At 42.5% G+C, this 17,421-nt stretch overlaps 1 protein-coding gene across 2 annotated transcripts; it reads left to right on the top strand.

Annotated features, from left to right (window-relative positions):
- The first annotated feature begins 368 nt into the window (after positions 1-368).
- Positions 369-15,901, top strand: LOC136431469 (clarin-3-like). 2 transcript variants are annotated; one of them, XM_066422858.1, is made up of 3 exons: positions 369-1,142; positions 11,923-12,117; positions 13,797-15,901. In XM_066422858.1, the coding sequence occupies exons 1-3, from the start codon at positions 914-916 to the stop codon at positions 14,069-14,071; spliced, it is 699 nt and encodes a 232-aa protein (XP_066278955.1). In that variant the 5' UTR covers positions 369-913; the 3' UTR covers positions 14,072-15,901. The 2 variants fall into 2 exon arrangements, with proteins under 2 accessions (XP_066278955.1, XP_066278954.1); XM_066422857.1 differs by lacking the exon at positions 369-1,142 and adding an exon at positions 10,878-11,241.
- The last annotated feature ends 1,520 nt before the right edge of the window (positions 15,902-17,421 follow it).

Here is a 17,421-nt window from a genome sequence, read left to right as displayed (position 1 = left end):
GTAGCTTTAAGACGAAAGATGAGGGAGAGATGAATTGGTATCCATTTTGCCAGGTGGTGCCTTTGGATGAGTCCATTCCAAATTAGGGCTATTTTGGAATAGTTTTACATGGGGAAGTTCGGGAGTGAAATATCCTGCGTTCGCTCGCAAATGTCGCCTTTTTTTAGTCAGTGACGTTTCTTCTCCCATTACACAATTTAAGTTTCTTACGTTATTACTGGTCAAAGTATGCGCGGAAACAGACAGACATGAGACAAACGGGCCAAAACCAGTGGCTCCACGGAGGTAACATGCCGGACCTTACATCTGCTTGGAGATTTCTTGTTGAGGGGTCGCTCTGCTGGCAGCGCGGTTTGACCTTTAACCTGGGTGTGGCCGGCTTGCGGAAACGATTGATTATTGGGTGCGACTGACTTCACATTCTAACGGGGACGGGGAGGTCTTGAAACGTCGCAGCTTTGCAAGGCAACAAGTTGTACAACTGTCTATTCAGACCATCGTCACAGATACCACTGATTCGAGTTCCGGAAAATCTCATACCTCACGTAATCTTCGATTATCAACGGTTGGTTACGCATAGAGCCATTGGTGTATAACGGTAACAACCAGAGCAACTGTACAGGTAAACAACGGGACAGGTGTGGCGTAAACTCCCCTGGGAACTCTCGAATTACTACGCGAGATTTCAACCCCCAACAGCCGGAACAAACTCTACGCCATACAATTTTTTTGACGTGGGTGATTTTTTGTAGTGTGCGGCTTCATGTAAAGGTGGTGCAGCAACAAAGGACATGATCTCAAGGGGGACGTTGATGCGACGGTCCGTGTAAAAAGAACACGCCATTTTGTCTCGCTCAGGACGTTACTCGGTGTTTCGTTAGCACACCTGTCGGACTTCGATTGGGTTCCAGTCATGGCTGCCAGGAACTACAAAAAGGTATTCTACGCAGGAGTGCTTCTGCTATCTCTCGGCGGAGCGGTCATGTTGGCCACTTCTTTGGGCACGGATTTCTGGGTCCGGGCAGAGGTGAAACGTGACCTCGGGACCGTGAACGTCAGTCAAACTCAGGGTGGGACACTCAACATTGGACTGTTCAGGGGATGCAAGACCTTTCCGGTTCTAGAGAAGTGCGGGTTTCAAGGTGAGTGTTAATCTTCAATTAGTCAGGTTCATAACACTGTAATAAGATATCGTAGATCAGATCAGGGAGGTTATAAACTGATAGGATCGTGGGTTCGTTTTTGTCAATGCTAAAACGTATTGTCTGATCGGAAAGACTACACAAGCTGTTAACTTGATGACGGGACTTGGACTTCGTTCAAACTTCACCCAGACACACCCTAGCCTGACTAAATCGCGCTCCTAGCGGCACGCCCGACTGACCGGCCTCTGGCAGTGAGACATGGTGTTACACAGGCTTGTCCTAAAGAGACACATGAATTGGTACACATTTAGACTGCAGGGGCAAACGTGGAACAGTGACCGAATGGAAATCTTGCCAGCAAATAGAAATAACAAGGGTGGTGTTTAAAAAACACTCCGGCGACGTAAAGTATGGAAGAAAAGTGTGGATTTTGTCGGTTGAGCAGGTTTCTTGTTAAGAGGCTATGTTCCTTTTTTGGCAGGTCATTAAGGGAGTGTCTGTACTGTGACCTGCCCAGCAGTCTTTGTGTTGGAATAACTACCCATTACGTCATAACTTTATGAAAGAATTACACATCTGTTTGTCAGGAACAATATCATGCTGGAAGCGTTATGCGCATGAGCACTCGCACGGTGGGCAGAAAATGGTGGTCATGTTATCCCATCCTATACACTATACGACCCGATTGGTTGGGATTTTGACCGGAAAAGCTGATTTTATAGCGTTGGTACGTATGTTTTAACATTTTCAGAGGATAGAATTGCTTGTACATGCTGCCTACCATTTCTTCATGTGTTGTACATAGATACCTTGATACTGCATCCCTCTGTTACCTCTATATATATACCTCTGTACGGGTGTTGCCGGTCTAGTATCTCTCTTAAGGATAGATGACAGGTCCTCTGTTGTAAAGACACTGGCGAAGAAGGTGCTGAGCTCTTCAGCTTTCTCCTCATCTGTCTGGGGCAGTGCCATAGATCCGTCAGACCTTACTAGGCATCCTACCTTCTGCCTGGCGTGAAGTCGTGATTTTACATATTTCCAGAAAGACTTTGGGTTATCCTTAATACCTTTAACCAATCTGTGCTCAAAGTCACTGCACAACTTCCGTGTAAGACTCCGGAGGGAGCTTCTTTCCATAGCGTAGCGGATGTAGTCTGCCTGTGATCCTGTTTGCTTCCATTTACCCCTTGCCTTTCTTTTTCTCTTCCTAACTCTCATGGCTTGGAGATGACGGAGGTAATAATGAGGAGACATGATTGGTGTTAAAAGTTGTTTATTGTTTTGATCGGTAAGTTTATGTACATTGGATATTTGTGTTACTTGGATTGGTAAATATTGCCATGTAATATGCTGTATAGGTTATGAAGGTATAGACGTACTTTATATATGATCTATTTCATGTCGGATATTTTGAGTACTTCTCATGGTATGATTTAGATGAGTCAATGGGTCCGCTAATGGTTAGACATGTCTATAAGATCTATATCGTGAAGTAGTATAAGTTATTTTAATGAGCAGCTAGGTAGATACTGTATAAGGCGTTTCAATTACATAATTGTTATATGTAGTGGTTGGGGGTGTCCCTGTGGTGTAGTGGTCTGCGCCTTCTGCCTCTCACCACATCTGGTTCAAATTACTTGGACCAGAAGGACTGGGGTTCAAGCCCCAGGTAGGACACCTCTGGACAAGAGGCGCATTGAGTCATACCAAAGACCAAAGAAAATGGTACATACTTCTGAAACAGTATGGAAGTTAAACACACTTCACTGCCAGTGGACTAGCCCCCTGCTACAGTGATTGCACCACAGTGTGGCCCAGGGCTATGAAACGGAGATGGGCACCGCCCTATACATCAATGATGGTGTGGGAGGATTTTAACTTAAACTTTACATGTAGTGATTAATGATAATAATGCTAATGAATAACATAGTGGTATCATGTGATTTATGCATTGGGTAGGCCATTGAGTACAAAGTATGTAAACAAACATTTAGAATCACGTGTGTCATTGATAATAATGACCTTATGTCAGTGATATAGTGGCAACAGCGGATGTCTCAAGTGATTGGTAATGCATGACGTAGCTGATATATAATTTCATTTGACATAACAAAGGCCAGAAGTAACACAACAGGTGGGAACTTCAAATGTGTTGCTGACCGACAGTACTCAGAGGACTAGGAGCTATAATTGCTACTTGTCAATTCCAATAACGAAAGATACGGTGCATCATCACTTTCCACATGTTGATCGATGTACAGTGTAGCATAATATCAATAATTATAGCACCCTAAAGTGTGACTCTAAGCAGAGGTTGTTAGGTGATACAGTAATTTTTTATATGCTCCGTTTTTGTCAATCGTATATAACAAGGTCTGCTACCGATGGCAATCATAAAAACAGCATAAATCCCGTCAGAGGTGTTGGTAAACAAAACTGGTAGTTGAAGGAAATTTAAGGATATTCATTTAGAATAGCAAGGGAGCTAAGACATAGAGCACTGCTTAGCGTAGTTAACAAAAATCATTACGGGCTTATCTTCAAAATATTGCGGTACGGTCTGTAACAGGCACAGGCCGTGGGGATCCATTTGTTAAGGATACCAAATTCCTTAGGTCCCCAAGGTACTTGTGTTATGTAAGTTTGACTAAGCACAAACAGCTGCTCAACCACCGTATAGTAGGTTAAGTGAGATGTGAACTTAAAGAAACAAACAGATGATACGTCAAACTGCAAATGTTCAAATTCAGCCTTTTCCTCACGACTTGGGGACAGCATTTAAGACAATTATGTCTGCTGAGAAACAGGTGGATGTATCAGTCGGGGATATTTGACTTAATGAGGTCAAATGCTGTTAGTACAGACATGCTGCATTAACTTGTAGTAACATTATCTGATCCGACAGACGGTAGGCTGGTGTATTTGTTTACGTTTAGTCCCTTACATGTACCTTTGTTTATCGTTTTTCTGGGGGCAAAAGAGGGCTTGGTTTTTGTTGTGTAAAAAGAAGATGTGTACACCGTGCTATGTTAGGGAATAGTTGAATATATGGTCGGGTGGGAAAAGTTTGGAAGCAAAAGAGGACTGTTTTTTTTTTTGTGCTAACGGAAGAAGTGTATAACGTGCTACGTTAAGGCCCCCTCTCATTGAGCTGCGGCACTGTGGCGGTAGCGTGTGGTAGCGTGCGGTAGCGTGGAAATGGCTACCGCCGCAGTGCCGTGCACAGACCTCGACGTACCGTCCTAGTGACGTCGCAGTGCCGTTCCAGTGTCGGTCCACACCGCCGGCGTGCCGGTTGAAATGGCGATTTTTTTCTAAAAATTTGACCAAAAAAAACCGCAAGTGCCAAAGTGCCGCGCGCTCGCCGGGAACTTGCCGGGAGCTCACCGCGCGCGCTATTGTGTAAACAGTGATATGTCAGTTTCAAGGTTATACGTATATTCCATAACATGTTACCTTTCTTGCACCAAGTGTCATAGGTGAAAATTCGTTTATCATTTGAAATCATTTTTGGATGCATTTTTGTATAATTTTGCATTGTATTTTGATCCATTGACAGCACTGCGATTTCTGATTAATTGAAAGCACTGCCATCAAACTACAATCGGTCCATTTCCCTAGCTATTGATCTGTTTAAGAGTTTGGTTAAACCTAATTTACTGCATTGTAGTGAGGTTGAGGATTGTAGCTGTAGATCCTCTCTCGGATCTTTTCATTGTGATATTGCTTAATCCCACTGAAAATTAGATCTCTGCATTTTACATTTATTCCAGTACGGAAGTTGATAGACAAGTCGCTCAGGAAAGGAATCAGACCACTCGTCCACATGCACTCGCCCTGCTCTTGTGCCATTCAAGAAATACAGTGATAAACTGAACCTGATATACAAGTCAGGCACTATATCGCACATTTTACTCAATGTCTCGCCGTAAGGGGTGAGTTAGAAGAATTCCTATTGATCGTTGATATTCAAAAAATAGTTGATTAGATACTCTCGCTAAGATTAGATATACCTACCTACTAACAGGATTATTAAAAAAACATACGACACTTCATCATTCGAAGAAGAAAATGACCAGACTACTCACGTTCAGGACATACTATGTAGACATGTTTGGCTTAGCCCCGTAGTTAATACCGACCGTTTTGGATATACATTTAAAGAAAGTGTGAAACTCACGTTTCTCCCTGGCTGGAGAGAACCACTTAGAAATATTAGTAAACTCCACACATATTATAAAATCAAAAAGCACTTTGGTAGGGAAGACTATATCACATCAAATCATAATAAACCAATATGCATAACTACACTGAGAATCAGCGCACGTTGTCTAGAAGTTGAAAAGGATCGACACCACAACACACCAGGCACTCACAGATTGTGTCCCACATGTAATGAAAACATTGAAGATAAATTTCAATTTGTAATGGCCATGGCCTGTCCCTCTTATGGCAAAGACTCGGACAGATGCGATGTTAGAACTAAGACAAACTTCACCCTATCTGGTACACAGAACGATATGTCCCATGTATTGTTGTCATGTCCATCTCCTTGTGCAAATGAAAACTTCGCGGGGCGGTGTCATCATGAGCTGCCGCGGCAGTGCCGGAGCCCAGTGAGAGGGGGCCTTTAAGGGCAAGTTGAATATTTAGTCGGGTGGGAATGTTAAGGCCCGATTTTCTATCGCATAGGCGAGAGAAATATCCTCGGCGAGCTTGGAAGCAAATGAAGACTGGGTCCCCAAGGTGCTTGTGTTATGTACGGTTGACTATGCACAAACAGTTGCTCAACCACCTACAGTAGGTTAAGTGAGATGTGAACTTTAAGAAACAAACAGATGATACGTCAAACTGCAAATTCAGCCTTTTCCTCACGACTTGGGGAACGCACGGCAAATGACACGTGCATGGTCACTACGGAAGCGTCTCAATCGCCATGACGAGTGTTTTAATCACCGTAGCACCAGACAGTCTAAGATATAACACAAATTGACGAGACATAACTTAGAGGAATGTTGAAAATGTGCTTATGATTTACATTAAAATCAACTGAGATATGGATTAGAAAGCAACGTTTTGTTTTCATTTTCTTTACCTGAGAATTAAGATCGCCCATACTAAACCCGATAAGATTTTAAGGACTTGACTGTCTGGTGTTACGGTGATTAAAACACTCGTCTTGGCGATTGAGACGTTTCCGCAGTGACCGTGCATGTGTCGTTTGCCGTGCGTTCTTTTTTGTTTTCTTTGTGCAAGAATGTTTGATATTCCAAGTGTTTTTGCATCCTCGCCCCACTTCAGAGCTAGCGATCCCTTCTGTTTTTGCCGCTAAAGCACAAATACTCAAGGCACTAATGTTTATTTATGTTAGCGCACTGAGAACACCCCGCAACAGATGGTCACCGCAAGGTCCCTAACGGGGTGTGTCGAAGCCTCGAATTGTTTTATGCCCTACAAGTTAGATTACAAGTAAAAATTGGCATGTAGAGTAGAGTAGACCCTTTCCGTAACGAATTTACTTTAATTTGATAAACTCACAGACGATAGGTCACTAGATAAACTTAAAGAGAGACTGAACGAACAGCTATTTCGCCCCGACACAGCTCACTTGTGAAGGCGGAAATAGGTCACTGGCCAAGCTTAACCTTTCACCGGGTCACCAGCTGCAGGGTTCTGCTGATTCACCGAGATTTTCTCATCTAAATATTACAGTTGACATTATGTATTCACCAATCAGCCGTGCGATACAATCAGATCCTCCCTCGAACCACTATATGATAATGTTGATTGACGTACGCGTATGACTGATTTCATATAAAACACGGTGCTGCCGCCCGGAAAACTTCACAAGCACGGTGGGAGATCTCAAGGCTAGAAGTCTACCGGTCGCAGTTTCGGCTTCCGCGGGGACCGGACCGGACTGTCCTGGTCTCAGTCCGCTGGGCATCGGCGGGCATCTCTCACAGCACCGCAGAGGTACAGGGGAGCTCCCGCCAGTGCTGTCATTAGACTGGACAGGAGTCACCAGCGGCCCGCTCGTAAATAACAGGTACTGGGACAAGTTTTCTTATCAGATATTAGGTTGACTGACGCTGCTGCGTGAACTCCTACAGGATGCACAAGACTGTAACAGTGGGGGTTGATTTGTTTCAAGACTACCACGGGGCGTAAAGCTCCTTCTGTCCCAAAGAAAGTCCGACCAAACCACCGTAGGCTGGATGTCAGGTTAGTCCATTTGACTATCTTTAACCCGAGCTCCTTGGGTAGATATTCTCGTATCATGCATCTTTATCTGTGTTACTGCCGAGACGTCTGAATTTTCTCTTGGTTGTCGAGTTTTGTTAAACTGATTTGACTGTTAATTTGAATGCATTTTCGGCTTGTATTAAATTATGCCTGTGTTTCCTTAATTCCATACCTTGTGTATGAGTGAATAAGAGTCTTACTCTCGTAGACGTTGTCTTGACATTTTGGACGTGTTTCAATCTGCTAACGTTACAGTCCAGGAATTCGTCTTCGTCTGTTGCGGGTGGTACCGTAGAATTAGGTCACACAAGAGTACTAAGAAGTAGCGCTAGGTCTGAGCATTCTGAATCTGTTGGGTTTACACTATGTCTGTGCCAGTGTTGGACGTGGCTAGCTTTCGGTGCTCGTAGGAATTTTTTGTGCGTTCGCCGGACGGCGTACGGACTAGGGGAGCCTAGCCTGTTCCCCGGGCGTCTGTGTTTTCAAATGCGCAGGATTTAAAGGCATGTTGTTTATGTATCCAATGGTCGTGAGCTGTACAGAGTAGAAAACGTTTTCGACCATGGTAAGTAAGTAAAACCTTGACCCCGATATTTTCATATGTAATCAGCGGTTATAAACATGCTAATGTAAACATGCTTCTTGTTTGACGACATGATGCGCAATATGATAATAATGATCTGTCTTTTTAATCAGTATTTATTAGTACAGTACCATATGTTTTGTTTTCTTTGTATCCATTGTATGGCAATTGTTGATTAGCTCAGTTCTTGGAAGGCACCGAAGGCATTTATTTATCTGCAGGGGCGTTGCATTGTATGTATGTACGTACTAGGTTAGTGGGCTATAGTCGTTGTCACTTTGTACTTGTTGTAACTCTTCTTTTGTAACGATGCCCATGTAGTAGTTGTTTTCCTATTCTAGTTGGCTGTGTTCATAAGTTTAATCAGTAAATAGTTCGCCAACAGCACATGTGGTCCAAATTCCAAGTAGTGGATGTATGATCGGGTGATAAATAGTGTCGATAATGACTGGCTCATGTTTCTCTGGCTCAGTTGCTAATGTACCAGTTACCGCATCTGTTATATTTTTCACTGTGGAAATCGAAGTTATGTTTTATCTTCATGACGTCATGTTCCGCCAGGATTTTCCAGTCGTACTCTCGTACAGTCGTATTCGCTCCTCTTCGACAGGACTCATCTGTCGAGATTGGATATTCCAGTAACGGGCTGTTTTCCCTTCTTCGGGTCAGGCCCTAAATTCTGGCTCTGGATGGCTAGTAACAACCCAGGGGACACTGTTCCCGGGTGTATATTTTTTCTTACATTTTCAGTAAACCTCACACGTGCAGCGATGACCCAGGACCACTGTATCCAGGGACACGCTATGTTCTACTGTCTTCTTCTATCCCCTGCCAGTCGCCTATAGGACAACGTGATAATCAATGTCTTCCAGCGGTAAGCCAACATAGACAATAGTGTTTCTGTCGTCTTTCTTAATCTGAGCAAATGCAGTTCTATATGTTGTGTCCTTTTAAGGTCTTTCATTAATAAATGACAAACATATAACTTTAAACCTTTGCGCTCTCTTGCGCTCTCTTGCATTCTGTGAAAATCATCGGCTCAAACACGTTGTATATGATGGCTCGTTCCCCGTGGTCGAGGAGTAGTGGGACTGATGGCTGTACAGTCCTATATACGTTGTATATACATGGATGTGAAACCAACAAATCCTTGAATCGTGTTCATACAGGGGAGGGGCATAGCTGCACAGACCATATTGTGACAGACTGCTTAATGGCATTGAGCTATTTGTTTGTTTGTTTCTGTTTTATTTATGCCCTTTTCTCTCTTAGTGCCCGCAGGAGAACTTCGTCATGGCTACCTTCAGACTGCACAAGGAATCATCATAGAAGAATGGGAGTGTGCGACGATAACATTCACCAAAGAGTTACATTGAATGCAGGACCATCGCACTGGGATGATTGCGAAAGCAAAATGAAAAAAAAAATGAAAAAAAAACACACAATGAAATAACAAGGTTGACGCAAACGCACATAACAAAAACAAATGAAACACAAATAGATAAAAAATCTCATACACAACATGTCCAATATTCGAGAGACCTTGTCTCTGTGTCCTTCCTTTTATATGTTAGCTATAGTCTCCAGAGAGCATCTGAAAGAAACTGTATCAGGTACATGTTGAAACATAAAATGCTTTATTGTAGCAACTCAAAACAAAAATATGGATGAAAAGCATTGCATCATGATCTACATTGCAACATACCCTGCCAAACCATAATTCTATATTGTAGAAGTAAAAGCTTATCAAAACATCGGCAAAATACTTTAATAATGTGTAAAAACTACCGCCGTGCCCGACGCATTAGATTTCAGTTCATTCCTGTTCTCTGCAAACGCCGTTCCTGCAAGGTATTGACAAAAATCAATTCCCTGGGGAATGCGTGCGTGGAATATTTAGAATTCTTTCAGATTTGATCCCAGCACTATACAAACGGCTCCGCCCCTGAGGCGTCGCCAAAAACTCGCTTGTGATGAATAAGTTCGATGGAAAATGTCGTTAATATTGTGCTTAATACTAGTAACGTTAATACGATCGCGAGATAGAAGTCCGGAAGTTTTGCTATAGTACAAAGGAAAGCCACCAGATTGCCCACTAACACTAATTTCTTCGATAGGTCAAGACCTAGCTAGCGGTTAAACCGTTAACCAACCTCATGTCATCACTGGCTTTTCATAATCCATCTATACTATAACTTCTTGAGGTTCGCTAAACCACAAACAGACGCTACCAAAAACATAACATTCTTGGCGAAGGTAATAACGTTAATAAGCCCTATGAACAATCCATCGGCGTTCTCGCTACACAGGGACATCGAATTTTCGCCCCACGAATGTCGGTATGGAATGGAATAGGGTTGATTCACATAAAAGTGCCCAGAAAATTGACTTTTGACATTTGAGTTCAATAGTCCTGGGCCGGGCTGAAATCGCTTAATAAACTTATCAAAACCCGGAAATTGTCTAACGTCAGACTATATTACTTTTGTCAAGAATCAAAATGGTCTCGAAACTTATAATGTAACGTTACGTCTACAATAACAGCTACGCGTTTTTCAACTGGACGTGTAATAACATACACAGGTGCTTTGTGACGTAGGGTACAAGTTTCATCAAGTTGAAAGTTCACACACGGTATCACGAGGACATCTAGCGATAGCTATTACGAACTGCAACCACATAATATGAAATTCCACGGCTGGCGAGCGCGAGCGGACATGTCACAGGTTGTTGTCAGCTGCTCCTAACGTGAAATCCCGAGGTGAAATATTATCCCGAAGAGACAGGCTTGGTGGCAGATGTCAGAGCGGCCAGACTGAGTGGTTTGAGGGTTTAAAAGGCACGTTCGTCCGCGAACGGTTCCTAACGGAGGCACGGCTTTCATCACTGGGTTTCAGCCGGTGTTTTGAGCAGGGGATATCGTTTTTCCATACCGTGGGAGCGACTGCTGGACGGGTTTAACTCGGAGTAACACAAACAAAGGCGGCCTTACAAGAGCCGAGATGGCCGGGGGAAACAGGGAAAGATTGCGGACCGTGCACAGAAATCTGGTGCTGCTTCTAACGGCGGCTACGGCGGCTGCAGGTGTCGGGCTCCTCTCGGCAGGAATGGCGACGGACCGCTGGCTGCAGGCGCGGGTCTATCGCGACATTTCCTCCGTCATCAGTAACGGCTCCGATTTCTCCGGCTCCATGCATGTCGGGCTGTTCGGCGGCTGCAAGATGTTCAACTATGCATTCGGCTTGCGCGAGAAATGCTTCTCAGGTAGCTAAGTAACGTTATGCTAAAGTGAAGGGAGAGTAAGGTATATAGAGAGTCAGAGCTAGGGAGAGAGTACTAGGCAGAGAGAGAGAGCGAAGGAGGGAGGGAGAGAAGGAGGGGAAGGGACGAATTCATTGGGGGAGGGAGGATGGAAGGGAGGGGCGGAGAGGGAGGGACTGAAGACTAAAGAGATGGAAACTCAAAGGAAGGAGGGAGAGATAGATTGGTGAAGGGAGGGGGAGATAGATGGAAGAGGATGGAGGGATTGATGGAGGATGGAGTGATTGATGGAGGGGGAGGGATTAATGAAGGGAAAGAGAGATAGTGTATGTGTAGTTGTCATCTCTGATTTCTTTTTATTACCAGTTCTGTATAGCTAGATGAAGTACAGACCAGTCTAATTACCTCTGTGAAAACGGAGGTATTGTTTTTAGTCCATGTGTTTGTCTTGGTGTTTGTCCGTAGCTATTTGAATATGGTAGTGACAGGATGTTTGGCTGAAGATGGTGTAACAGGAGACTGACAGGGTGGGAAGGTTAAGTGGCCCGGGTCCAAAGTTGGTCCTGCAGGCTGGCAGGAAAATGCATTGACAGATTTAGTGAGAAATTCACAATTATGAATAAATCAAGAAATTTACAAATTCTTTGATAAAATTTGATGGATATTATCATTATTTCCATGCAGTGACAGAAGAAGATGTGGGAAGAAACATTACCTACCAGCCCAGTCACCCGATGGTTGCAGCGACTATAGCCTTCAACGCCGGAGCCATCCTGATGGGACTCATAGCGGTCAGCTTCTCAGCGTACAATGTCTTCACAAACCCCATAGAGACCTTCGCTGGACCCATGGGTCTGTACATTTGGAATGGAGTCAGTGGTGAGTACCATATTGGCGAGACAGTAATGTGAGCATAGATGTCTGTAGTAATGTGAGCATAGATGTCTGTACCATTTTCATGGCAGCTAATGTACAGAGATCTGTTGCATTTGCAGAGGAGCAATAGGTGCATTAAAATGTACTTTTCTACCGTAACCTTTGTCATCTTTTGAAAATGAAATAAAAATGATTATACTAATGAACTGTACATACATGCACGTTGGCCCAGCTCTGATATTCAAACAGGACTGTTTCCAGGACCTGTCCCTCCATCCCGGGATGGAAATTTGCTTGTTGGGACTAAATAAATTTCACCCTGTCTGTCCAAAAGATCTGACAACCATGAAATTGATGAAAAAGTATTTTATAAGCTACAAAAATGACAGATTGAACAGCAGATTAACAACATGGGCTCCCAAGCAACAAGTGGGACAGAAATAAATGTCAAGCCTGAGACAGCCCTGTTTTCAAATGAATAGGTATGTTGTAGAATTGTTATAGTTGGGGTTATAACAGTGTTCAACCTTCTGTTCCAGCTGTGTTCTGTATGTTGTAGTTATACTACACTCTGTAGGTATGGGTATAGTGAAATATATTGTTTTTGTCATGTTCTTCTTCTCCTTCTCCTTCTCCTGCCAAATCTTCAAATGGATTCAACTCTTTGATTTTGGGTGAAGGTAAAGAGGGCAAATACCCCCAGGGAATGTTAGGCCTTTAAAATGATTTTATTGATGTTTTGGTCATTTTTAGACAAACATGTATATTTTGGGCTCCTGTTACTTAATATTTCAACCAAATGACCTGAAATTCGGTATAATATTGCTTTGAACATGCACCCACGGGACTTGAATCACATTTTTGGTATGCATCACTTCAAAATGACTCATTTTGGGGACTTTTGGGCCTATTTTCAGACCACAAACGGGCCAAAAGTGCTATCCCCGTTCCATGTTTGATCTAAAGTTTTACCTGTTCAATCTGTCATTGGCCATCAAACACGTGTTCCATTCAGGTTACCTGGGGTCACGTTGCAGGAACACATGGGCAAAACGTCCATCATTGCATGGGGAGGGAGTGAAATATGCTGAATTTGCTCAGTTGTTCCACTTTCTGTTCCAGCTGTGTTCTGTAGGCAGTGTTGTAGATGTTGTTGTTCTTGTTGTGACAGTGTTCCACATTCTATTCCAGCTGTGTTCTGCCAGGTGTTGTGTACAATGTTGTAGATCCGAAAATGATTTCATCAGGTTGGTAGAACATAGGATATTTGGAGTTTCTTTTAACACAACCAGGTAATCTCACCTGCTGACGTTTCGGTGTCTGTCAGACACCTTCTTCAGACAGACACCAAAACATCAGCAGGTGAGATTACCTGGTTGTGTTAAAAGAAACTCCAAATATCCAATGTTGTAGATGTTGTAGTGGTTGTAACAGTGGTCCACATTCTGTTCCAGCTGTGTTCTGCCAGGTGTTGTGTACAGTGTTGTAGATGCTGTAGTGGTTGTAACAGTGTTCCACCTTCTGTTGCAGCCGTGTTCTGCCAGGTTTTGTGTACATTGTTGTAGATGTTGTAGTGGTTGTAACAGTGGTCCACATTCTGTTCCAGCTGTGTTCTGCCAGGTGTTGTGTACAGTGTTGTAGATGTTGTAGTAGTTGTAACGCTGTTCCACCTTCTGTTGCAGCCGTGTTCTGCCTGGTGTGCCTGATCCTGTATGCGGTGTTGTATCACCTGTACCTGAGCGGCAACAGCCTCCTCACACAGACGGAGATCGGCAGTAAGTTCTACGTCGAGACCTCGGGGTTCGGCTACTCGTACTGGCTGGTCGTGGGCGCCCTGGCGGCCTTCCTCGTAAACGAGGGGCTGGTGTACCTGTCGGGAAAACACATACGCTCCGTCTTCCAGAACAGAAGCGGGAGCATGAAGGAACGACCGAGTGAAGACGTTTTGATGTACTAAAAGTAACAAATAAACAATAAGTGATCCTCTCAGATGTTGTAGAAACTTGGGCAAAAGTTGAATAAGACATAATTTGCCTGTAACTTATGGTAACCATTTATTATTGCATCGCAAGTCCATTTAATACTTGATAACACAGTTGGTGTTATTTTCCTAGAAAGAAATTCGTCAAACTTCGATTGGAACTGAGGTTACCCCATCCAGGCTGATTCGTTTGTTCAGACCCTTATAGTGCCTAGTGGCAGCAAGTTTCCCTGCTGTTACAGTAGCGGGGTACAATGTATATTTTTACAGGGAGAGGTTGCTAGGCCTTCCCCTTAAACATGAGGCACCTCCTCAAACACCACGTCTCCATTTACATCCTGACCCAGGATTGAACCGGGGTCTCCTAGTTAAATTAGAACCAGGAGCTCAACTGTGTGGCTGCTATGAATTGAGCTAGTACAGGGACCTCTCCATCCTGGCTCATTCAGCCAGTATCAAATTAATACATGGGTTTGCCAACAGAAGGGAGAATTCTAGTGTTCAGTTTCTTATGTGCGATCAAATGAGTTCAGTTCAAGAGAAGTTTTGGGGTTCAAAATACACAGTTTCGATGTGCGATAGTATTTTGTTTGACGCAAATTTGCACAATAGCACTCAAGACTCCAAGCATAGTGCCACCACTGTATTGCAGCAATTTGGACCACGCCAAATACTGAATGATAAGAAAGGGCTTGAAATACGTATCCAAAATTGAAACTAATTTTTGACTGTAGGTGCATCAGTGCACCTAGCTATAGATACTTGTAATCTGTAGGATTATGTACTTATACCGAGGAATACAGCATATTCTTGACATTTAAATGCATTTCAAACCGTGATTTATGTATGTCACAGCTAAACCGTAGTGAGGATTTAGAATATTAAAGTAGGAATCAACCTATTACAGTGTTACAGCTGTTGAAGAAAAAGAAACCACCACACCTATTTTGAGTATAGATTGTATCGCTCCTGTATGTTGTTAACAGTTCGAACAAAAGATAACTTGCTTGGCATTAGTATTAGCACGTTTCTCGTATTTGCCTGTAGGTTAAGAATGATTTGTATGTTTTGATGTAACAAAAGAAAGCATAGCAACAGGTCAATAGGTTGCCAGTTTTGCTTTGAGGCACCACTGTTGTAAATGTGTAAGTGTGTTAAACTGACACATAATATGGGAAACACAGTTATTGTTTATGTTGTTGCATGTTAGTTATAAAATTACACGGTCAGAAAACACTGAATCAGATGCATCTAGATCAAACAGAAACTGTTGAATTATAGTTTATGAAGCCTGTAGGGCGAGTTTAGAACTTTGCCTTGAGCTAAAACGCACAGGAAAAGTTTTAGATATAAGTTATTTCTGATTACAGTCCAACAAGTTTTGAGTGCATGGAAAGGAAGATGGTGAGGATGTGTATGTGTGCTTTTACAAACAACCACCTTATGTCAACTACGCAACACAAATTTCAGAACTCTGGTGAAATTTGAAAGAAAAATGAATTTGAAAATCTTACTACGTGTAAGTTTTAGTCTAAATTATCTGATCCTCAACAGACTGTGATCTGAAAAATAGATCTAAAACAGAATGAAGACGCCACAATACATGTACATAGATGGACCAAGGTTTCAGCGTTTCTCGTGTCAGAAATCATTGAATTATAGGTTTGAAAATGTACATGTCGATGAGAGCAGCTGATGCTGACTGAGCTCCTCCGTGATTCACTTTGTAAGTCATGAAGATGAAAACAAAAGAATAGAAAGTATTAATGTTACATTGTTATGAATAAAATCAGAGATTATTCACTAGCCAGGCTTTGCTCATTTATTGTTTCCTGTTTGTGAAAATGCCAGGAAAGTGTTGTTGAAAATCTAGCCATACTGATTTGATTATATGAATAACATCCTTTGAACACCCCAAAATTGATGCGTGTAAAGAAAAAGGTGAATATTTCATTGCAATCTACATAGATCTATTTGCTAATTTTGCAGCTTTACGATTTACAGTATGGTCACAATTTTTTTTGGAAATAGGAAAATTGATGCATGCGCATACAATGTATGTCATCCATATAATCAAGACTTAGTCAGTATGGTCTTATAGGGCACTATCTCTCTACAATGGGTTCCAGAATGATGATGCTTTTCTTTAAATGTTTTATGATTTTTATTTTTTTATCATTTAGTGGTCTCTGGTTCAATGGTTGATCCGGATTTGAGTATGATCTGACAGATCCTAGTATGAATGCAAATGTAGCTTTAGCCAATTAGCCATGTCCCAATATTAATATTCACCTTGCTGTATTATTAGTGCCAGTAGATACCCATCTGAGTAATGAGTTCTAACACGCTCAAGACACATCCTCTAACACGGGACCCCCATTTTATGTCACTTACGAAGCACGGTGCAGCTCCTATAGCTACCAGGATACCCCTCCCAGTTTAACTATGAAGCCGGTCCCTGAATAATAATAATAATAAGTTTATTGCAAGTTCTTACCCGTAGGCTAATTGCAAGTACATGTAACATGAAAGGACGGACAGACAATTGATAACAATATAGCATGTGACTTTTCTAGTCTAAATACTAACACTAAATTCTATTTTATTTGGGTTTGACTTCTTTTTCCGAGACAGTGGAAGACGAATGATCCCACTTTTTCTATGATGTGTGGGTTTTGTGATGTTAAGAGGAGAGTAGTTTTCTTTTTGTCTGTTAACTTGGAGAAATTTGGATGGAATTTGGTGGCCTCTTGAAACAGCGCCTTTCTTTCTTGATCGTAGAAGGGGCAACTTGAAATAAAATGTGTTTCGTCTTCCACCGTGCTTGACATGCAGTATTTACAAGTTCTTTCGCACACAGGTAGCTTTTTGTACCGCCCCCTCTCTATTTCAAGGGGGTGGGCACTTATTCTAATTTTGCTAATTGCTGAGCGTAAATCAAAATTATCTAGTTCTAGATATTTTTCCATGGAATATGATGTTTTGCATGCCTTATAAAACCTTAGCTTGCCTGTATCCATACTCAGATTATGACAGGAAGTTTGGGTATACATATCGGTAATTCTGAATATACACGTATCCAGATCCACAAAGTCTGATAAGAAGGGCCTGTGTTTGAGCTGTGGGTTGTGTGAATCTTGTGCATTCTTGCCAGGGATTAGTACCCACCTTCCCATGACACTGGTGGGAAGTAAGCTATCTTATAAAACTTAGATCCCTTGCCATCATTTACAGGCACACCTAAGGAATGAAGTTAGAGGTTTCATTGTTGCATCAAATACCAGGGTGTCTCCAGGACCCGTCCCTCCGTACTGGGACACAAATTT

This window comes from Branchiostoma lanceolatum, chromosome 3 (assembly GCF_035083965.1).
Source record: "Branchiostoma lanceolatum isolate klBraLanc5 chromosome 3, klBraLanc5.hap2, whole genome shotgun sequence".
In the NCBI taxonomy this organism is placed as follows: Eukaryota; Metazoa; Chordata; class Leptocardii; order Amphioxiformes; family Branchiostomatidae; genus Branchiostoma; species Branchiostoma lanceolatum.
The sequence above is the reverse complement of the archived record's forward strand: the minus strand, read 5'-3'. Positions and strand labels throughout refer to the sequence as shown.